The following is a 22,200-nucleotide window of genomic DNA, read 5'->3' on the forward strand; positions in this document are numbered from 1 at the left end:
AGGTGTCATCAGTGCCCTCCTTGTGCCACTTGTGCCTCTGAGGTTGCTGGTGCTTTGCTCTTTACAATGTCGCTGTAGACTCAGGTGCTGCCACAGGGATCACCAGCCTGCAAGCACTTCTGCTGCTTCTAGGGTCACCTGGGTCTCATGTTCCTCCACTGGCTCTCCAGTGGCTCTCCAGGGGCTTGGATGCAGCTGCTCCCAGGTTGTCAGGGATGCTGGTTGCACTGCTGTCAGGGGTGCTGTTTTCATGGGTGTCACTGTTGCTGCCAGGGACCCAAGGACCCAGGGACTTGTAGGTAGTCCCTGCTGCTGGCAGAGCAGGTGTCAGGGGTGCTGCCACTTGGGGCTGGGCCACCAGTTCTGCTGTGGTTCCTGAAGCCTCTGGTCACAGGTTCCATCTGCCAGCACTGGATTGGGGCAAGGTCTGCTTTTTCTGCCTCCACCACATTTGCTCACAGTTGGGCAGGCAGAGGCCAGCATCCACCTCTCTTCCACTCTGCCAGCAGTCACAAGAAGCTGGGGAAACCACCACTGTCTCCTCTACACTCTGCTGGCAGTCACATGGGGCTGGACCACCCACTGCTGCTTCTGCTCCACTCTGCTGGCAGTCGGGTGGGCCTGGGTGCCCGCCACCTCGGTTCACAGTCACGTAACCCATTGTGTGAAGATCCACACCCTGGATTGCCGCTGCTGATGGAGGCGGAGGCGGCTGCCTCCCCTGGTTCCACTGCCTCCCAGGGGTCCAGTCCACCCACCTTCAGATATATAGATGCATGGATCTATACAAGGATCTCTTGGGCATCCTGTTGTGCAGTGTAGGGAATCCTCTGTTGCTCAATGGATGTGTGATAGAGTCTGAGAGCTCCCCCCACAGGCCTTCCTGACCCCAATTGAGTTAAGATTTCCTTCATTAATTTCCACAGTAACTTGCCCAAGATCACACAGCTAATGCATTGATGGGAGACTCAGGACACAAAATTTTGGCAGCCCGGTTCCAGAGCTTCCCTTTACCTCTGTGTACACTGCTCCTCTGCTCCTAAACTCCCTGCAACCAAACTTCTCCGCCTTGCCCCCATGTGCTGTTTGAAACTGGATAAGTGGCTTAACCTCTCTGCTTTCTCATATGTAAAATGGGTGCCCCGTGAGGTTGTTGAGGATGAAATATGATAATGAGTGTCAGTGCTCAGCACGGTGCCCAGCAACACAGCCTGATCTTTCAAGGATTGCCCTGATTGAGGAAACACCTCAGGTTAGAGATGCACCTATGCACACACCTGTGGGCAGGCTCCCAAGATTCATTTCCTCCCCCACCCCACCTCACTCTTTAACTAGAGCACCCAGAACCCCTTTGGGGCTCTGAGAAACATTCTTCATTGGGGGCCACAGGCATGGCACGGGGGTGGGGAATCGGGCTGGGATCAAGGCTTCCTGCAGGTGGAAACAAGTCTGACTGGGGCCCAGATGAATAAATAGCCCAGCAACCAAAGAAGGAAGTGGGGAGGCATTGCAGACTGAGGAAGTTATGCGAGCAAGGTGGAGAAGCCCGGAATAGCTCGCAAGTCCCACTGCTGAGCTGGCAGGGGCCAGTGGGAGGGCAAGGGCATCTGGCAGAAACCTAAAGACAGGCAGACACACCTGGACTTCACACCAGGGCCCACAAGAGCCAAGGAAGAGTTTAAAGAAGGGAGGGACATGGCCATACAGGGTGGATGTTTCACTCCACGTGCATGCTGGTGTAGGCAGAGTCATTTCCCCCAAAGATGTCCACATCCTAACACCCAGAACCTGTGACTATGTTACATTACATGACAAAAGGCATTTTGCAGATATGATTAAGTTAAAGATCTTAGAATGGGGGATTATCCTGGACTACTTGTGGGGTCCCAATGTAATGACAAGGGTCCTTATAAGAGGGAAGAGAATCAGGGTCAGAGAAGAATACATAGTGATGGAAGCAGAGGCTAGAATGAAGCCCTTTGAAGATGAAGGAAGGGGCCATAAGCCAAGCAAAGCAGGATCCTCTAGAAGCTGGAAAAAAATGAAGAACAGATTCTCCTCTAGAACCTCCAGAAGGAACACAGCCCTGCTGACACCTTGATTTCAGACTTCTTCCCTCCAGAACTGTAAGATAGTAAATAGGTGTTTGTGGTTTGTGGTCATTTGTTACAGTAGCATCAGAAACACATACCATTTAGGAGCATGAACTCTGGAGCCCGGCTGCCTGGGTTCCAATCCCACTCTTACCAGCTAGAGGATCTTGGGCAAGTGGCCAAAGCCCTCAGTTTCTTCATCTGTAAAATGGGCATAGTAACAACACCTACAGCTTGCAGAATAAACAGTTTAAGATATGTAAAATAGACAAGATGCTGCCACTGAGCCTCACGGAGATGTTTGGTGTCTTTAGTGTGTCTTCAAGTATTATACACCATAATTTTTTGAAAGAACACAAAGGTGTGTCTTATAAAAAAAATCCCCAGTTCCTGTGGATGAACTGGAAGAAGAGAATCTACAGCAGAGAGGCCAGGGACCACAGGGGTGGAGAGAAGGATGGGCTGGGAGAGACAGTCAGAGGGTGGCGAGGGCTGGACACGGGGTGAGGGAGAGGGAGGAAGAAGAGACTCTGCTTTGGAGGCCTGTTGGGGCTGTCACCCAAATAAGGCAAGAGGGACAAGGAGCAGGTGTTTGTAAAAATAAAAATATGGTTCAACCATGTCCAGCGCTCACTGTGTGTGGGCATGGGGATGAGCATTCTGCTTGCCTGGTGCCACCTGCTTGTCATCCTAACTCAGAGAGAGGTTCTACGGCTGTGAATGTGCAGTTTACAGATTAGGAACTGAGGCTGGGAGAAGACAGAGCCGGAACCAAAACCTCTGCCCCCGGTGTCCTCCAGGGTGGGGGTACCTTGTGCCCAGGCCTCTGCTGAGTGTGCATGAGGGGGTAGGGGAGGGAAGAAGCCATAGGGCAGATCAATTGATTCACGTGGGTCAAGGTTACTGGAGAGTTAATGAGTAGTGAGGGAGAAGGGGGAGCCCAGGCTGTGCGGTGGGGGAAGAAGGGGCCTGGCTGTGGGTCCTGGAGGGAAATCTTGGAAAGCTGTGTAGCAAGAACCCCATCCTGGAAGTGAGGGCCAGGGAGGGAGGGGTGTCCCTGCTGCTCCCAGGCCTGGCTTTGCCTCTGTGGGGAAAGGGTGGGGGGGGGGCGAGGGTACAGCAGGGAGATAACTGCACCCAGGCAGAGGTGGGCAGGGAAGGGGGGTACCTGGGTCCGCCCAGAAATCACCCCCACTTCCTTCCTCTTATTCTCTCCTTGTGCTCCACCTTGGGTTGTCAGACAAAATACAGGGTGCCCAGTTAAATCTGAATTTCCAATAAATAACAAATACTTTGTTAGTATACGTAGGTCCTGGTTATCCCATTCCGCATCCCAGGCACCCTCCCTCCCCAGCCCTCCACGCCCAAAAGCTTGCTAACTGGAAGTCCAGTCCCCCCAGCCACCTTCTCTCTCTCCTCTGCGGGCTGTCTTTCCCACCATCCTCCTCCCAAACTTCTGGGCACAAATGCACATCCCCCGGGAAACAGGCGTGAAGAATTCCTGCTGCCACCTCCTCCCCTCCCAATGGGCCTTACTCCATTTTCGCCTGCATCCCTCTGGTCAGTCCCTGAAAGTCAGGGCCAGGACCATTTCCAGACCTCCAGCACCGTAGGCATGACCCTTCCCTCTGAGCCTGGGGTCTTCGAAGCATCTCGGCTCCTTTAAGTGTCAAAACAGCAGAAACTACCCCCAGCCCCATCTTTCAGATGGATTAACTGATGCTCAGAGAAAGGAGGAACCCGGCCTGGCAGGGAGACAGAGGCCGCAGGAATTCCCTCTCGAGGTTTTCCAACCACGCAGCCCAAACGCTTAAGGCCACAATGAGACCAGGAAACGGGATGGGTTTTGGGGGGGATGGGAGAGGAAAACAGAGGAAGTATTGGGGGGTTGGGGGTTCCCAGCAGGTGCCATCACCTCCAACCCCCTACCCCGCCCCCAGTTTCAGAAGTTGAATCTCCCCGATTGTAGAAAGTAAGCAGATGTTTGCACTCCCCCTCCTCCTCCTTCAAAAGAAAGGATGTCGAAATCAAAGCAGACAGAGGTCAGGTTTGTTTTGTTTCTCCAGGCCTCCCCCGCTCCAGGCTTGAGGGCAAAGCCAGTAAAAGAGCCCGGTTTACAGGAAATCAGACCAGTTCCCCTTTAACCCCTGGATGGGGCTTTGGAAACCAGCCCTTGAGGGATCAAGGCACCCCACCAACACACCCTTGGCCTCCTACTCACACCCCTACCCCAGATGCACAACCGTGCTGGGAATCAGAGAGATGCAAATGAAAACGACACTGGGGCAATGATCCAAAGCTCTGCAGTGGGGAAATCGGCAGTTTTGTGCTCAGCCAGTGCGTAAGTAAATCAATACACTTATGGAGGGGAATTCAGCAGTATCTAGCAAGATTACTAATAAAGACCTTGATCCAGGATTATCTCCTTTCATAGCAATAACAACCTGTGAAGTTGGTGCTGTTATAACCCTATTTTACATGAGCAAAGTGAAGCTCAGAGTGGTTACCAGTAGTTTGACACCCCAAATAGGTGTCAGAGTTGGAAACTGAGGCACGCTCAAGATAACTCATTGGAGAGTGCATGTTTTGTAACCGGGGCAGTCTGTCCATCAGCAGGAAGCTGGTTACTTTCACACAATATAGTATGGGGCAGTTGCCTGTAAGAACAAAGAGGCTCTCTGCGCACTGAAATGAAATAATCTCTAAGGTATATTGTTTATGAAAGAGCAGGGTATCATTTATGGTTGGCTAATCTTTGACAAAGGAGCCAAGAAGATACAAAGGAGAAAGGAAAGTCTCTTCGATAAATGGTGTTGAGAAAACTGGACAGCCACATGCAAAAGAATGAAAGAAACCATTATCTTGTATCATACACAAAAATTAACTCAAAATGGACTCCTCCACTACAAAGTGGATATAACAGGGAAAGGTCCCTGATCACCAGCTGGCCTTGAACCTGAGGAAGTCCAGGGCAGGTGGCAGTTGTGTTCATGTTGCAGGAGGACATGTCCTCAGGTTATTTACCCCAGGCTGTGCTGGCCTCAGGGATTGAAAAATTTAGAAAATGGTGTTGAGAAATCTGGGGCAGTCCCAGGGAGGGAAGAGGCCACGGGGAGTGGAGGGCTGGGCTTAGAGGGAGGAGGAGGATAAAAGGAGGCTTCCAGAGATCTCTGCTCACTCCTCCCCGTGCTCTCCCTCAGTCCCTCTGTCCCTCTGTCCCTCCACCGACCCTGCACCATGGGGCCTGCCTCAGGTCCCAGCCTGCTGCTGCTTCTGCTGAGCAGTGTCTCCCTGGCCCAAGGGGATCCCTTGTAAGTAGTCACGACCCCACCCCACATAAGGCTGCTGCTGAGGTGGGAGTTGGCATGTGTGGGGACAGGTGGCTTTAGAATTCAGGGTGCATTTGGGTGTCTGTGGATGCAGGGATGAGGGGTCGGGATGTTTATAAATTCAGGCTGCCTTGTGAGGGTGAGTATTTATGGGTTGGGTGTGTGTGGAATTCAGGTGTTGTGGGATGGCGGGGTCAGATGTTTATAGAATTAGGGGTCTGTAGGTTTAGAGTGCGTGGGGTATGCAGTGATTCTGTGTATGGGGTGATGTAGAGTCTCGGAGGTCTGGATGTCACAGGATTTGGGAGTTTGCAGTCTGAGGATTTATGAGTTTCAGTGTTTGTTGTTTAGAGACCTGGTGTTTGGGTCTATGTCGGCTGGCGGGGTGCGTTTGGTTGTATTTATAGGCTTGGCATGCTAGAGGCTTAGATTTAGAGAGTTCGAGGGTTTGGGGTTTAGAGGTTTGGTGCATAAGGGTTTGGGCATGTATGGTTTGGGATATCTGAGGGTTGGGTGTTTAGAGACTTGGAGTGTTTAAAGATTTAGGGGTTAGCACTTGAGGAATGTGGGCTTAGGCGATTGTGGGTTTAGAAGTCTAGAGGCTTGGGGGAGTTGCCGGTTCTGGCTTTGAGGTTCAGGAGTTGATGGGATCCACATCCCCTGGCTGTCCCGGGTCATCGGATCCAGTCCAGGACCAGGGGGTGGGGCAGAGCCCGGGGGACAGCGCTGACTCCGGTGAGCTGGAATGTCAGCTCCCTGGGATGACAGCTCCACCCCCACGCCCACCTCCGGCAGCTTCACCATGATCACCCCCAACATCCTGCGGCTGGAGAATGAGGAGACGGTGGTGCTGGAGGCCCACGGAGCTGGAGGGGACGTTCCTGTCACGGTCACCGTCCACGACTTCCCGGCCAAGAAGCAAGTGCTGTCCAGTGAGAAGACGGTGCTGACCAAGGCCGCGGGCCACCTGGGAACAGTCACTGTTAAGGTGGGAGCACACTGAAGCCTGACCCTACTGACGCCCCTCCCCTCTCTGAGTCCTCTCCCTCTGAGCCCCGCCCTCTCTGAGCCCCGCCCCTTTCTGGGCCCGGCCCTTTGCTAAGTCCCCTCCCCTTGAGAGTTCCTCCTCTCCCTGAGTCCCTCCCCTCTGAGCCCCGCCTCTTCCTGAGCTCCTCCCCCTCTGAGCTCCGCCCCCTCTGAGCTCCGCCCTCTCTATCCACATCCCTCTCTGAGCCCCGCCCCTTTTTGCCCTTCTCATCCCTGAGTCTCCTCCCCCTCTTAACCCCTCCCCTCTCTGAATCTGCTTTTGTCTCTGAGCCCCTCCCTTCCGTGTGACCCTCCCCTCTGAGTGCTACCCTTTCTGAGGCCCTCCCCTCTCTGAGTCGCCTTGCCCCTCAGAGCTCCTGATCTCTCTGAGTCCTCCCCCTGCTGAGGCATTCCCTTCTGAGCCCCATCCCTCTCTTAGTCCCATCAATCCTAGCCCCACTCCCTCTGAGCCCCTCCTTTCTCTGAACTCCACCCCTCTCTGGGCCCTGCCCATTTCTGAGCCCCTCCTCTATTAGCCACGCCCCCTTTGGCCCCTCCCACCCCTGAGTCTCCTCCCCATCTGATCCCCGCCCCTTTCTGAGTCCCTCCCCTCTCTGACTCTCCTTCCGTTTCTGAGCCCCTATCCTCTTAGCCCTCTCTTTCTTCAGAGCCCTTCCCATCTCTAAGTCTCTCCTCTGAGCCTCAGCCTCTCTGAGCTCATCATCTCCAAGCCCCCTTCCCCTTCTGAACTCTCCTCCTCTGAGACCCCTGTCTGGTTCCCCCTTCCCATCGCCCTCTGATCCCTACCCCGTCTCCCGGTACCCCTCCACTCCCCAAACCTGGGCAAACCAGGAGTGCCCGCAGGCCCTGTTGTGAGGAGGGGCAGGTGTGGACTCAGCCCAAGGCCGAGAGGCTGGACCCAGGGCAAGGGGCCCTGGAGCAGACCCCTAAGGATGCCCCGGTCCGCGCCTAGATCCCGGCCAGCAAGGAGTTGAGATCAGCGAGGGGGCAGAGTTTTGTGACTGTTCAGGTGAACTTCGGTGGCACCTCAGTGGAGAAGGTGGTGCTGGTCGGTGTTCAGAGCGGGTACCTCTTCATCCAGACGGACAAGACCATCTACACCCCGGGCTCCACGGGTGAGGGGCTGGACGGTGGCTGGAGAGGGTGGGGCAGGGGGGTGGGGAGGGGCAGGCCTCACCCATCTCTCCCCTTCTCTCTTGCCTCCTCCCAGTCCTCTATCGGGTCTTCACCCTCGACAGCAGGCTGCTGCCCGTGGGCCGAACCGTTATCGTCAGCATTGAGGTACCAACCAGCCAGGGCCCCAGACACACCTGGGGCAGAGATGCGGGAGAGACAAGACGTAGGGACAGAGAAAGAGACCCCGGGAAAGGCATAGCGGCAGAGACCCAAAGGCAAAGAAATACATAGAGGCGGAGAGAGAGAGAGGCCCAGAGACGGGGCAGGGACCCAGGGCAGGGACCCGGGGCAGGGATCTGGGATGGAGAACGATGCCCCCGCCCGATTGTGGCACAAGAGAAACCCCTGGTCGCTGTGTGACTCTGAACAGGTCACTTCACCTCCCTGAGCCGCAGTTTCCTCATCTGAAGATTGGAATAATGACAAATAATAATAATTCTGTGTAGTCTATTCTGCCTACTGCAGCCAAAGTCAGGTCCCTCCCTTCTCTATCCCAGCCCTCCAAGGCTCCCACCTTCCTTGGATAAAAGCTCAAGTCCTCCCTGGGGCCCACAAGGCCCTGCACGACCTGCCCCCTGTCCCCTCCCTGCCCTCCCCTCCTCCCTCTCTCCCACTCGCTCACTCTGCTCCAGCCACATGGGTCTCCTTGCTGATCTTCCAAGATGCCAGGCAGGATCCTACCCCAGGGTCTTTGTGCGGGCTGTTTCCTCTGCCCAGAAAACCCTCTTCCTCCAAATATCCACACAGCTTGCCCCCTCACATCCTTCAAGTTGAGGCCTCCCTGAACACCTTGTAAAATTGTAAACCCTCTCCCCAACACACACACACACACACACACACACACACACTCCTCTCTCCTCCCTTTCTGCCCTCTCCTACTGGCATCCTGTAAATTGGATTTATTCATTTCTTAATCCCCCCCTCCCCCAACCGCCATTGAACCTAAGTTCCATTTTATCTGTTTGTTCAGGGCCTTATCTCCTGAACCCCACACAGAGCTTGGCGTATAGTAGGGCTTAGTAAGAACTTACTGGAAGAAGAGAGGGAGAGAGGAAGGGAAGGAAGGAGAGAGATGTCCTCCTCATAGATCTTCATTTGTACTTATTGAAATCATGCAAAGGTAACGGGGACCAGGTTCTGACGGCCATGAGCTGGCTTTTGATATTGGTGGGATCTCTGGGGAACAGAGAACACAGACCCCTTCTAAAGGCACAGATCCGCCCAGCTTCAATCAGATGTCACCTTGTGCCATCAGGAACGCATTATCCACAGTTACACCAATTTCCTAGAGAATCCAGAAAACCAGACTTTTACGTGGTGTCTCCTGATGTTTCACCATTGACAAGGAAATAATATATCTTAGGTCAAACCATGCAAAATTGCCATTCTTGTGGGTCAAAAAGCCGAATGTAGGCAATTATGTGTGGCTCAGCACGCATCGAAGGCTTAGCCCGGGGTCTAGCATGAAAGTAGGTAATAAATGCTAGTTACTACCAGTATTCAGAGACACACTGGTCATGATGAGCTTATATTAACTATGTCCCAAGTCAGTGAGGTAGGGGCTATATTTGTCTTTTTTTTACATTGAGCACAGAGAGGTTAAGTAACTTGCCCCAGATAACACAGCTTGTAAGTGGCACAGTGGGGATTTGAACCCAGGCTAACTGACTCAGATCCATGTTCATAACCAACGTCCCTGTAGACAGGAGACAGGGAGAGTGTCCAGACACACAGAGAGGGAGAGGAGAGCCAAAGGGATAAGGATGTGAAGAGCCACATCCCTCCCTGTCTCCCCACAGACCCCCGATGGCGTTAGCATCAAGCGAGACTCCCTGTCTTCTCACAACCAGTTTGGCATCTTGCCCTTGTCTTGGAACATCCCGGAGCTGGTCAAGTATGTCTGGCCCTCCAGGAGGGGCTTTGGGACTCCCCTATCCCAGGATAAGGAGTGGGGGGCTGCCAGGCCTGGCCAGATCACTCACCTGCCTTCCCCACAGCATGGGGCAGTGGAAGATACAAGTCCACTATGAAGATTCGCCACAGCAGGTCTTCTCCACTGAGTTTGAGGTGAAGGAATATGGTAAGAGGAGGAGGGAGTCAGGGTGGGGGGCCCCGTAATGCTGGGCCCAGTGCCAGCCCCCTGCCAACACTGTCTGTCCCCCCAGTGCTTCCCAGTTTTGAGGTCCAAGTGGAGCCTACAGAGAAATTCTACTACATTGATGATCCAAAGGGCCTGGAGGTCATCATCACGGCCAGGTGAGGGGCTACGGGTGAGGCCACGTGAGAGGCCTGGTGAGGGGACAGGTGAGAACCAGGTGAGGGGACAGGTGAGGACCAGGTAAGGAACCAGGTGAGGGCCAAGCGAGGGCCAGGTGAAGGGCTAGGGGTGGGGCCATGTGAGAGGTCTGGTGAGGGGAGAGGTGAGAACCAGGTGATGGGCTGGGTGAGGACCAGGGGAGGAGCCATGTGAGACCCAGGTGGGGGCCAGGTGAGAGACCAAGTGAGGGACCAAGCGAGGGCCAGGTGAGGACCAGGTGAGAGCCAGGTAAGGGGACAGGTGAGGACCAGGTGAGAGCCAGTTGAAGGGACAGATGAGGACCAGGTGAGAGCCAGGTAAGGGGACTGGTGAGGGCCTGGTGAGGGACAGGTGAAGGGCTGGCTGAGGGCCAGATGAGGGGCCAGGTGAGGGGGAGGTGAGTGGCGGGGGCTCTGGGTCATTGGAGGTTTGGGGGGACACTCAACTTTTCAGGAGGGGAGAACCTGAGGCTCTCCTCACCTTGCAGGTTCTTGTATGGGAAGAATGTAGATGGAACAGCCTTCGTCATCTTTGGGGTCCAGGATGGTGACCAGAGGATTTCACTGGCCCACTCTCTCAGCCGTGTTTTGGTATGTGACAGAGGCCCCCTCTGAGCTTCCTCCACTCTGAACCTCCCCCCCACTCTCTCTGAGTCCCCTCCCCATCTGAGCCTGCCTCCTCTCTGAGCCTTCATTTCCTCCCCCAGATTGAGGACGGCACTGGGGAGGCCACGCTGAGCCGACAGGTCCTGCTGGATGGGGTGCAGCCCTCACGACCAGATGCCCTGGTGGGGAAGTCGTTGTATGTGTCCGTGACCGTCCTCCTGCACTCAGGTGAGGCTTGGTCTGAGGGTGGAGGTCCAGTACCACAATGTGATCCAGTCTGAGAGGGGAGGCCCACCTGAGGGGGAGGCCCAGTCTGAGAGAGGAGGCCCAGAGCATGGAGGTCCAGTCTGAAGGGAAGGCCCAGCATGAAAGTGGAATCCATTCTGAGGGGGGAGGTCTAATCTGAGGAAGGAGGCCTGGTATGAGGGTGGGATCCAGTCTAACAAAGGAGACCCAGTCTGAGGGTAGAGGCCCGGTCTGAGGGAGGAGGCCCAGAATGAAAGTGTGATCTTCGTCTGAGGTGCAAGACCCAGTCTGAGGGGAGACGTCCAGAAGGAAAGAGGGGTCCAATCCAACAGGGGAGTCCCAGTCTAAGGGGGAGACATAGTCTGATGAGGGAGGCCCAATATGAAGGTAGGATCCAATCTGAGAGGGGAGGCCTGGTCCTGAGGAATGGCCAGGAGCCCACCCTCATGGTCGGCCCCCTCAGGCAGCGATATGGTGGAGGCGGAGCGCAGCGGGATCCCCATCGTGACCTCCCCCTACCAGATCCACTTCACCAAGACGCCCAAGTTCTTCAAACCAGCCATGCCCTTTGACCTCATGGTGAGACTCAGGATGAGGCTGCACCCCCTACCCTGCTCCTGAACATTGACCACACCTCTGGGTTCGCCTGAACCCCCTCCACCTGCCCTGGCACCTACAGGTGTTTGTGACGAATCCCGACGGCTCTCCGGCCCGTCGCATCCCCGTGGCAACTCAGGGCAACAATGTGCAGTCCTTAACCCAGGACGACGGCGTGGCCAAGCTGAGCATCAACACACCCGACAGCCGGCAGCCCCTGAGCATCACTGTGAGTCTGCGCCAGCCTCAGGACCCCACAGCAGGGAGATGGGGCCTCTATTTGTACAGCAGGGTCCTGACGTACAAAGGGATCCTGCCATGTGCACAGTGGGGTCCTTTCATTTGCATGACGGGGTCTTGCCATTCACACAGAGGTATTCATTTGCATAGAGGGCTTCGTGTCTGCACAGTGGGGTCCCGCCATCTGCCTAGACATCTTATAAGGACCCTTGTGATTACATTCAACTCACCTGGATAATGCAAAATAATCTCCCCATGTCCAGATCCTTAATACTGTCTGCAAAGTCCCTCTTGCTACGATAGGTACCATATTCCCAGGTCCCAGGGATTAGGACGTGGACATCTTTGGGGGACCCGCATGCATCCCTCTTTCCCTGCCCAGGTAAGAACAAGGAAGGAGGGTATCCCGGAGGCACGACAGGCCACCAAGACCATGCAGGCCTACCCCTACAACACCCTGGGCAACTCCAACAACTATCTGCATCTCTCTGTGCCCCGCGCGGAGCTCAAACCCGGGGAGACTCTCAACATCAACTTCCATCTGCGAACAGACGCCGGCAAGGAGGGCGGGATTGGCTACTACACCTACCTGGTCTGTGGCTGCCCAGACTCCCCAGCACCCCTTCCTTGCTTCTCTGGAACCCCCAGGAGCACTCCCCCATCCCGGATCCCATCACCCTCCCTCCCACCTTCCCGATCCTTATGCCAACCTGTCCCCGCAGATCATGAACAAGGGGAAGTTGCTGAAAGTGGGGCGCCAGGAGAGAGAGCGTGGCCAGGCCCTGGTGGTACTGCCCCTGACCATCACTACGGACTTCATTCCTTCCTTCCGCGTGGTGGCTTACTACACGCTCATCAACAGTAAAGGCCAGAGGGAGGTGGTGGCCGATTCCGTGTGGGTAGACGTCAAGGACTCGTGTGTGGGCACGGTGAGCTTCCAGCATCTCTCTCTTTGTCGGTCTTAGGACTCTCCACCTGGCCGTCCTTTCTCTGTCTTGTGCCTCCCGCTCTGCCTCTCTCTACAGATTTCTGAACCCACTTCTTGCCACTGTTGGCACAGTTTCTGCCTCTCCCTTCTCCTTTTCCATCTTGTTCTTTCTTCTTTCTCTGCTTCAGTCTCAGTATCTCTCCTGCTCCTAGTTTTGTCTCTTTCCTTGACGTTCTGCCTGATGCTGGTTCTGCGCATCTTCCTTCTTCTTTCTCTGTCTCCACCTTTCTGTCCTTCCAGACCAGCCCAGACCTCCTCTGTCCTCGGCTGACCGAGGCGGGGGCCTTGCAGGGTTGACTTTGCTCTCCTGCACCTCCAACCTGCCCACAGCTGGTGGTGAAAGGCGGCGGCAAGGAGGAGAAGCAGCATCTGCCTGGACAACAGATGACCCTCAAGATAGAGGGTGACCGGGGGGCCCGAGTGGGGCTGGTGGCCGTGGACAAGGGCGTGTTTGTGCTGAATAAGAAGAACAAGTTGACGCAGAGGAAGGTACGTGCCCGGGTTGCTGAGCAGAGCAGTGAACGATGGTGGAGGCAAAGAGATTGCTTTAGGTTGAGGTGGGAATGGCGCTTGGGAGGGCAGATGAAGTGGGGTTAGCTGGAGGCTGAAAGACGCGATGGGAGTGGACATGGACCTAAGGATGGCTTGACGGTCAGGGTGAAGATGGGAATGTGATGGCCAAGGGTCCAGGTTAGGGATGGTCATGGAAATAGACACGGCTCTAAGAGTCCAACAGCAGTGTAGTCTGGAATCATCCACTGTGGACAGCCTGGGGACTGGGATGAGGAGGGCGGTGGGTTGGATGGACATGTTCACGAGTTGGCAGAGGCCCTGTGGCCTGGCCTCACCCTCTTCCTGATCCCCTCCCCACCCCGCAGATTTGGGACGCAGTGGAGAAGGCAGACATCGGCTGCACGCCGGGCAGTGGGAGGGACTATGCTGGTGTTTTCATGGATGCCGGGCTGGCCCTCAAGACCAACAAAGACCTGCAGACCGCCCAGAGGTCAGGTGAGGAAGCAACCAGCACTGGTCCTGGGACGGGCAGCACAACCACCTCCCAGATGCTGAGAACAGGTGGGGCTAGGGCTCTGGGCTCAGGGGTCCCAGGTTCATGTCCTGCCTCCACCACCATCTAGCAAATCACTTCTCCTCACTGAGATGGAGCCACAGTTTCTCCATCTGTCAAATGGGAGCAATAGGACCCCTACCTCACGGCTACTGTGAGGAGTAAACCAAGGATGCCCAGTAGGTGCTTAATCCGTCTTGTTCCTGGTCCACCTGCCCCTCAGATCCTGAGTGCCCAAAACCAGCCACCCGGCGACGCCGCTCCGTGCAGCTCATGGAGAAGAGGATGGACAAAGGTGGGAGCCCTCTGCTGGCCTTGCCCACCTCCCCCAACCCTGGACCTTGCCTATTTGGCATCCCAACTAAAGAGGGAGGCGGGAGGGCCGGGCCCTGGGGAAGTCCTCCCCGGGTCTGTCCTGAGTTCCTCCTGCTTTGTGACGTGGGTCTGTGCACCCACAGCGGGCCAGTACAAGCAGAAGGAGCTGCGCAAATGCTGCGAGGACGGCATGCGGGATAACCCCATGGGGTTCCCGTGCGAGCGCAGGGCCCAGTACATCTTCAATGACCAGGCGTGCGTGAAAGCCTTCCTGGACTGCTGCACCCACATCGCCCAGCTGCGGCTCCAGCACAGCCGGGACAGCAGTCTGGACCTGGCCAGGAGTGAGTGACAGGGGCCCAGGGAGGAGGTCCTGTCTGAGGGGGAAGGAGGTCCTGTCTGAGGGGGGAGGAGGTCCTGTCTGAGGGGGGAGGAGGTCCCTGTCTGAGGGGAGAGGAGGTCCTGTTTGAGGGGGGAGGAGGTCCCTGTCTGAGGGGAGAGGAGGTCCTGTGTGAGGGGAGAGGAGGTCCTTGCCTGAGGGAGGAGGAGGTCCCTGTCTGAGGGAGGAGGAGGTCCCTGTCTGAGGGAGGAGGAGGTCTTGTCTGAGGGGGGAGGAGGCCTGTCTGAGGGGGGAGGAGGTCCTGTCTAAGGGAGGAGGAGGTCCTGTCTGAGGAGGGAGGAGGTCCTGTCTGAGTGGGGAGGATGTCCCTGTCTGAGGTGGGAGGAGGTCCTGTCTGAGGGCGGAGGAGGTCCTGTCTGAGGGGGGATGAGGTCCCTGTCTGAGGGGGGAGAAGGCCCTCTCTGAGGTGGGTGGAGGCCTTGTCTGAGGGAGGAGGAGGCCCTGTCTGAGGGAGGAGGATGTACAGTCTGAAGGAGGAAGAGGTCCCTGTCTGAGAAGGGAGGAGGTACAGTGAGGGGGGAGGAGGCCCTGTCTGAGGGAGGATGAGGTCCCTGTCTGAGGGAGGAACAGATCCTGTCTGAGGGAGGAAGAGGTCCCTGTCTGAGGGAGAAGGAGATGCAGTGAGGGAGAATGAGGTACAGTCTGAATGGGGAGGAGGTCCCTGACTGAGCAGGGTGGGGGCCATGTCTGAGGGAGGAGGAGGCCTTGTCTGATGGGGGAGGAGGAGATTCCTGTCTGAGGGGAGAGAACATCCAGTCTGAGGAGGGGAGGAGGTCCCTATCCGAGGAGGCAGTAGGTCCTGCCTGAGCAAGGAGGAGATACAGTCTGAAAGGGGATGAGTTCCTGTCTGAGGGGCGAGGACATCCCATCTGAGGGGGAAGGAGGCTCTGAGAGAGGAGGAGGCCATCTGAGGGAAGTGGAGGACCTTTCTGAGGGGAGAGGAGGCCCTGTCTGAGGGAGGAGAAGGCCCTGTCTGAGGGAAGTGGAGGACCTCTCTGAGGGGAGAAGAGGCCCTGTCTGAGGGAGGAGAAGGCCCTGTCTGAGGGGAGGAAGTCCCTGTCTGAGGGAGGAGAAGGCCCTGTCTGAGGTAGGAGGAGGCCCTGTCTGAGGGAGGAGAAGGCCTTGTCTGAGTGGGGAGAAAGTCCAGTCTGAAGGGAGAGGAGTTCCCTGTCTGAGGGGGGAGGAGGGTCTTGTCTGATGAGGGGGAGGGGTCCAGTCTGAAGGGAAAAGAAGTACAGTGAAGGAGGAGGAGGTACAGTCTGAATGGCAAGGAGGCCCATGTCTGAGGGGGGAAGAGATCCGTGTCTGACTGAGGAGGAGGGTCTTGTCTGAGGCCGGACCAGGCCCGCCCTGTCTGAGGGAGAAAGAGGTCCAGTCTGAGTGGATAAGAGGTCCCTGTCTGATGGAGGAAGAGACCACTGTCTGAGGGGTGAGAAGATCCCTCTCTGTTGGGGGAGGAGGTTGATTCTTTGCCACCATCAAATCCTCAGACCCCATTCAAGTTTCACCAGTTTTTTTTTTTTTTTTTTTTTTTTTTTTTTGGTTTGGACCTTTATAGGAAAAGTGTCCACTCCAGAATCCCAGGTTGCATTTACTGTCGGGGTATCTTTAGTCTCTTTGGATCTGTCGAATCCCTAGCAGTTCTTCTGTCTTTCTGTGACTTTCATGTTCTTGATGTATGTTAAGTACACAGGCCAGATAGTTTGGGATCTTCCCACAATTTGGGCCTGTCTTATGTTTCTTCACGATCACATTCAGGTTTTGCGTTTTTGGCAAGACTGTCACAGAAGAGGCATTATGTCCTTCTTGGTGCATAATATATGACATTGAGGCACATGACACCAAATTGTCCCATTATTGCTGATATAAACCTGGATCACTTGATTAAGGCACTGTCTGCTGGATTTCTCCATTGTAAAGTTCCTCTTTATTCCTTTATAGTTTTTGTTTGTTTTGTTTTGTTTTTTGCTGAGGAAGATTCACCCTGAGCTAATATCTATGCCAATCTTCCTCTATTTTGTATGTGGGTCACCGCCACAGCATGGCTGCTGACGAGTGGTGTAGGTCTGCACCCAGGAACTGCCTGGGCCGCCGAAGCAGAGCATGCCAAACTTAACCACTAGGCCACGGGGCCAGCCCACCTTTATAGTTATTTTTTAAAATTTCTTTTAACTACCAGATCATGGCAAAATTTAAGCCAAAATATATTTTCCCAAAAATCAATTTTTGCTTAGCGTCTAAGACAGCAGATAGGGACTCCTTATATGGTAATGTATGATTTTTGTGCACATCTCTATCTCTTTTTTGGCTTAGAAATAAGCAGCCACCTCTCAAAGGCAGCCATTGCCAAAGTGGATAGATATTTCTAAATTCTTTTAGCTAAAAAGCGAGCACGACTTCCACCTCCCCCCGCCAAGAAAAGATGCAAAGATTCCAACACACATGAGCTAAGGACTCTACCTTCAATCTCTTTGCAAATTATACTAACCTAGTCATGCTGCTTTCCACTACAGGGGCCCAAAGACTTTTTTTCGCAAAGAAAGGGCCAGTGGGAAAGGGAGACAAAACCTCTGATCTACTGGGCTATGGTTTATAGGCACATGGGTGCTTCTTTTCCAGCACTGTGCGATTTCTTTAGCCAGTTGGGAGTGACAGAGGATTGCTTAGATGTTAGTACTCCAAAGGCACTTTAATAGATTATTCCAGAGTATGGGTGGATTTAAGCATCTGTGGAATCCCACCTACTTTGTTGTTAGGGAGACCTAGAGCCAAATTAAAATCTGTCCATCATGTTTTGAGGAAAGCTCATCCCAGGTTGAACTCTATACCAGCCCAACTTTGTTTACTGGCCAATGGTATCAAGCTGGCTTTTAAAGGCCATCACCTCCTCAACGGTCTCCATCAAATCTGGGGAATCTCGCAGTTGCTTTCACGATCGACATGACCATCAGACACAGCTGGCACGGTGTCTGGGGGCTGTGATGCTTTCATAGGCCCACGCAAGTGCTTTCATTCCTTTGAAAATGAGAGGGAGAGGCCAGCCCAGTGGCTTAGTAGTTAAGGTCGCGTGCTCCTCTTTAGCGGCCCGGGGTTCGCAGGTTCAGATCCCGGGTGTTGACCTATGCACCGCTTATCAAGCCACACTGTGGCAGCGTTCCGCATATAAAGTAGAGGAAGATGGGCGCAGATGTTAGCCGAGGGCCAATCTTCCTCAGCAAAAAGAAGAGAATTGGCAACAGATGTTAGCTCAGGGTTAATCTCCCTCACAAAAACAAGAAAGAAAATGATGGGGAAAAATGAAAATAACCTAGCCTGGATTATTTTCACCTTTATACCAACATACTTGTAAAACGTGATTTTTTTACTGTTTTTTTATGGAGGAAGGAGCCTCCAAAAGCAAACGTGCTTGGGCCCCCCAAAAGTCATCAGGCGGCCATGGGTGTGCTTCACTGCTAGGAACCGCACCAGGGCAGTAGAAAAGCATGCTTAAGGGGAAAGTGGGTCTGTTGTAAAGCTGGATTGTGCCCCCTTCCTCGCAGGTGACCTGGATGAAGACATAATCCCGGAAGAGGACATCATTTCCCGAAGCCAGTTCCCTGAGAGTTGGCTGTGGACCATAGAGGAATTAAAAGAACCAGAGAAAAAGGGGTAAAACTAGGACACTCCCCTCCCGACTTCAACCAACCCCCAGGCCAGCTCCTATCAACACCTTAGACCAGACCATTTAATTTTCACACACCTCCAATCCCCCATCTTTTCTGGAATCACTGTGGAACCCCACAATCCAGCCTAGAAAAAACAAGAATTGGGCTACCTACATGTGCTCCCCTCCAACCGGTCCCTTGGGGCCCCTCCATACCAGTTCTATCCCTCCACCCTTCTATATGCCTTCTCCTGATTCTCCTTCTTCTCCCCCATCCAGAATCTCCACCAAGATCATGAACGTGTTTTTGAAAGACTCCATCACCACCTGGGAGATTCTGGCTATAAGCTTATCGGACAAGAAAGGTGCGGGAAGGTGGTGGCCCCGTCCATAGGAGGCAGGACCCCAGGGATCCTGGGCATTTTCTCATCCCATCCAACAGCCTCTGTTTCCTGGTGGCTTGTACTTTGTCCCCTGGTTACTGGAGGGGCGTCAGAGTCTAGACTGTGGGTGACGTAGTCAGCGCTTTTTGTAAACAGATTTTATTTGTAGAGCAGTTTTAGTTTCACGGCAAAATTAAGTGGAAAGTACAGAGATTTCCCATACACGCCCTGCCCCCCAACACACACACAGCCTCCCCCACTATCGACATCCTGCACCAGAGTGGTGCATTTGTTACATTCAATGAACCTACGTGGGCATATCGTTATCACCCCAAGTTCATACTTGACATGAGGGTTCATTTGGTGTTACACATTCTATGGGTTTGGACTAACATATAATGACATGTATGCACCATTACAGCATCACACAGAACAATTTGCAACAATGGAAACTTTTAAGGGGGTGATGTCGACATGAGAGTGTGTAAAGCAATTAAGAAAAACTAGAAGAGGAAACAGGATGAAATGAGTGATTGAAACATTAGTGGTCGGGTTGTGAAACGTGCCAAAAAGGTGCTACCTGTCCCCCTCACAGCTGACAGCTGGATGTGAGACCCTGACAAGCCCTGGCCAAATATGAATGGTTTATAGCAGGACAAGGAGTTGGGTGTGGAAAGTGAGCACTGATTTTTAGTGCAAAATAGAAGTGGGTGCCAAAAATCCCAGTCATCAAGATTAATAATATTTTATTGCATTTTTTTTTTTGTGTTTGAGGAAGACCAGCCCTAAGCTAACATCGATGCCAATCCTCCTCTTTTTGCTGGGGAAGACTGGCCCTGGGCTAATATCTGTGCCCATCTTCCTCTACTTTATATGTGGGATGCTGTCTCAGCATGGCTTGATAAGTGGTGCATAGGTCCGCGCCCAGGATCCAAACCCATGAACCCTGGGCCGCCAAAGCGGAGCGTGCGAATTTAAGCACTACACCACCAGGCTGGCCTTGCAATATTTTTTCTTTAAATCAATCCAAATGCAAAAAAATCCAAGATGAACAAAATATCCAGCTTTTAAATAGAGACCAGCACCGTGCCGAGCCATATTGGAGTCTGAGGCAAGAGGAAAAATGTGCACACTGTATATGTGCTTTCTGTATATTTTAAAGGTTAATTTTTTTCAGAGCATTAAAGTAGCTGAAAAAATATTGAAACCTTGAAAAGTAGGTTAAACTCACAACATTAACTTTATTTTATTTATATCAAAGCCAGAATTTATTATACTGTATTATAATCTTATTTAGTTCTAATTTATAATAAATTATACTTTTTTATTGTTTTACTTTCCTGGCTTCAAGATTTTCTGCTTCTTTGCTGGTCTTGTTTTTAATTGAAAGAATTGAAATTTTCTGGCAATTTCTCTTGAACAAGTGATGAGTTTAAATGAAATCATGTACCTAGGGTCACATAGTTTTTTGGAGTTTTTTTTTTTGTTGCCTGAGACTCCAATACGGCTCAGTATGGTTCTAGTTTGTGGGTCCCATCTCTGTTTCAAGTCAGAGCATCTTTATATTTACCTGTTGTACATTTTCATATATTGAAGTTCCTTTAAATGATTGGAGTCCCCAATCATTTATATTGGGATTTCCTTTAAATGAAAAAAAAAATTCCTACAGCTTGAAAAAAATAAAAGTTGAAAACCACAGATCCTTGCTGGTTAAAGCATGTGCTGGACCAGTAGCAATCTGGTAAAGTAGCTTTACCTGATTTTGTTAGAAATTCAGAATCTTGGACCCCACCCCTGACCTGCTGAATCAGAACGTGCATTTTAACATGATCCCTGGGAGATTTGTATGTGCGTGAAAGTTGGAGATGTTCTGCCCTGCATTAGCGTTTCTCAGTCTCATGACTGATGTCATTCTGGGCTGGATCATTCTTTGCGGTAGGGGTGCGGTCCTGTGCAATATAGGATGTTGAGCAGCATTCACGGCCTCTACCTGCTAGATTCCAGCCCCCAGCCCCCAAGATATGACATCCAGAAATGTCCCCAGACATTCGAGGGGTGAGGGCGGTTCCCAAAGGGCCCTGTGGTTTTAGAACCTGCTCTCCGTGCCCTTGTGACATCTTCTCAACGTCATTGTCTTGCCAGCCAGTGTTTTAACTCTCTACGTAGTATCTTATTTAATGCTCACAAGAACCTTATAATGTCAGTACTATTATTTTCCTCTAAACGAGGACACTGAAGCCAGGGAAGGTACTTGCCAGATCAGGGACTTGCCAAGATCACCAGCGGATGACCTTTTAAGATTCCAATCTTAGAGCCTCAGGATTTTAGCATCGTAACCAATGGAACTTGGAAATTTTAGACTCCTGGGCTGTTAGGAATTGAAGAGTCAGTAGGGTTAAAAGTAGGGAGCTTCCTAAGCTCAAATGCTTGGGTTCAAATTTCAGGTCCTCCCCTGGGCAGCTGTGTGGCCTGAATCAAGTTACTCAAACTCTCTGGGCCCATCTATAAAATGGGCACGAGAGGGACCAGCCCCATGGCATGGTGGTTAAGTTTGGCGCGCTCCACTTCGGTGGCCTGGGTTCGCAGGTTCAGATCCCAGGCGCAGACCCACACCGCTCATCAGCCATGCTGTGGTGACGACCCACATATAAAGTACAGATTGGCACCGATGTTAGCTCAGGGCTAATCTTCCTCAGCAAAAAACCAAAAAAACGAAAAACAAGGGCACGAGAGAAATAGTACCTACTCAAAGCGTTGTTGGGAGGATTTTATGAATTAATACATGCAAAATCCTTATAATAGTGCCTGGCACATTATTAATGTTTAATGAGTGTGAGTCATTATTGTTATTATTGTTAAAGTTGAATGTTTTTAGAGATCAAAGGGTAGATACCTTTCAGAGATGTATAGACCCTTCTTTAAATCAGAATCATGCATCAGAATCGTTCCTTTTTTTAATTAATAGATTTTATTAAACAGTTTTAGTTTTACAGAAACAATTGAGCAAAAAGTACAGAGAATTGCCATATACCCCTCACTTTCCTCAAATTCTCCTATTTTTAACTCCTGTTTGCATTAATGTGGTTGGTCCATTGGTTATAATCAATAGGCTGATCTTGATACGTTATTATTAACTGAAGCCCACATTTAGGGTTCACTCTTGGTGCTACATTCTGTGGGTTTAGACAAATGTATCACAACATGTAGTCACCATTACAGTATCACACAGAATAATAGCTTCTCTGCCTTAAAATTGACACAAGTTGTGTATCAGGAGTCATTGCTTTTTAATTCTCTTTCTATCCTTCCACCTCATTCCAGAAGAAAAGCTAAGTCTGGTGCAAGGATGCCATCACCTCCTCTCCAATTCTTATTTAACTCCTTTTTTTAAACAAAGAGAGAGGAAGGGGTCTAGCTTTCTGCAGACAGTGGGAACTAGCCAGTATTTAGCAAAATTGTTTTGTTTTCCTTGGGGTAACCTCCTATTTTTGGCACAAGAAGCTGGGTATCTCATATACTGTAGTGATACCACACTAAACTTGAGTTTAAAAAATATAAAAACAAATAGTAGGTAAGAAAGGTAAATAGCACCAGTGACTATAGCAGACTCCCCAACAGTGATGAGTAAAGGGCTATAGATTGGAAAATAAGGATTTTGTTCAAGCCTCTGATTACTATTTTCTTTCACCATTAGAGAATATGCAAAAAAAATTATTAAATCTTAATAGATTTCTTAGTGTAACATTACTTTTAATGTGATAGTGGTTTTGTAAATT

The 22,200-nt window shown here is 52.2% G+C and overlaps 1 protein-coding gene across 1 annotated transcript in view; it reads left to right on the top strand.

Moving 5' to 3' along the window:
* Positions 1-5,283: 5,283 nt before the first annotated feature.
* The window catches only part of LOC131403573 (complement C3-like), a 44,966-nt gene continuing 28,049 nt past the window's right edge, over positions 5,284-22,200 (top strand). The window contains exons 1-19 of the mRNA XM_058537989.1: positions 5,284-5,404; positions 6,218-6,410; positions 7,422-7,584; positions 7,680-7,750; positions 9,445-9,539; positions 9,643-9,725; positions 9,811-9,901; positions 10,429-10,531; positions 10,648-10,774; positions 11,256-11,371; positions 11,472-11,618; positions 12,012-12,221; positions 12,352-12,558; positions 12,948-13,106; positions 13,496-13,625; positions 13,907-13,978; positions 14,142-14,342; positions 17,938-18,046; positions 18,321-18,406. Of these exons, the coding sequence (XP_058393972.1) occupies positions 5,331-5,404; positions 6,218-6,410; positions 7,422-7,584; positions 7,680-7,750; positions 9,445-9,539; positions 9,643-9,725; positions 9,811-9,901; positions 10,429-10,531; positions 10,648-10,774; positions 11,256-11,371; positions 11,472-11,618; positions 12,012-12,221; positions 12,352-12,558; positions 12,948-13,106; positions 13,496-13,625; positions 13,907-13,978; positions 14,142-14,342; positions 17,938-18,046; positions 18,321-18,406 (2,437 nt within the window). The 5' untranslated portion in view covers positions 5,284-5,330. The remainder of the gene's footprint in view (positions 5,405-6,217; positions 6,411-7,421; positions 7,585-7,679; positions 7,751-9,444; positions 9,540-9,642; positions 9,726-9,810; positions 9,902-10,428; positions 10,532-10,647; positions 10,775-11,255; positions 11,372-11,471; positions 11,619-12,011; positions 12,222-12,351; positions 12,559-12,947; positions 13,107-13,495; positions 13,626-13,906; positions 13,979-14,141; positions 14,343-17,937; positions 18,047-18,320; positions 18,407-22,200) is intronic.

Source organism: Diceros bicornis, unplaced genomic scaffold, assembly GCF_020826845.1.
Source record: "Diceros bicornis minor isolate mBicDic1 unplaced genomic scaffold, mDicBic1.mat.cur scaffold_73_ctg1, whole genome shotgun sequence".
Classification (NCBI taxonomy): Eukaryota; Metazoa; Chordata; class Mammalia; order Perissodactyla; family Rhinocerotidae; genus Diceros; species Diceros bicornis.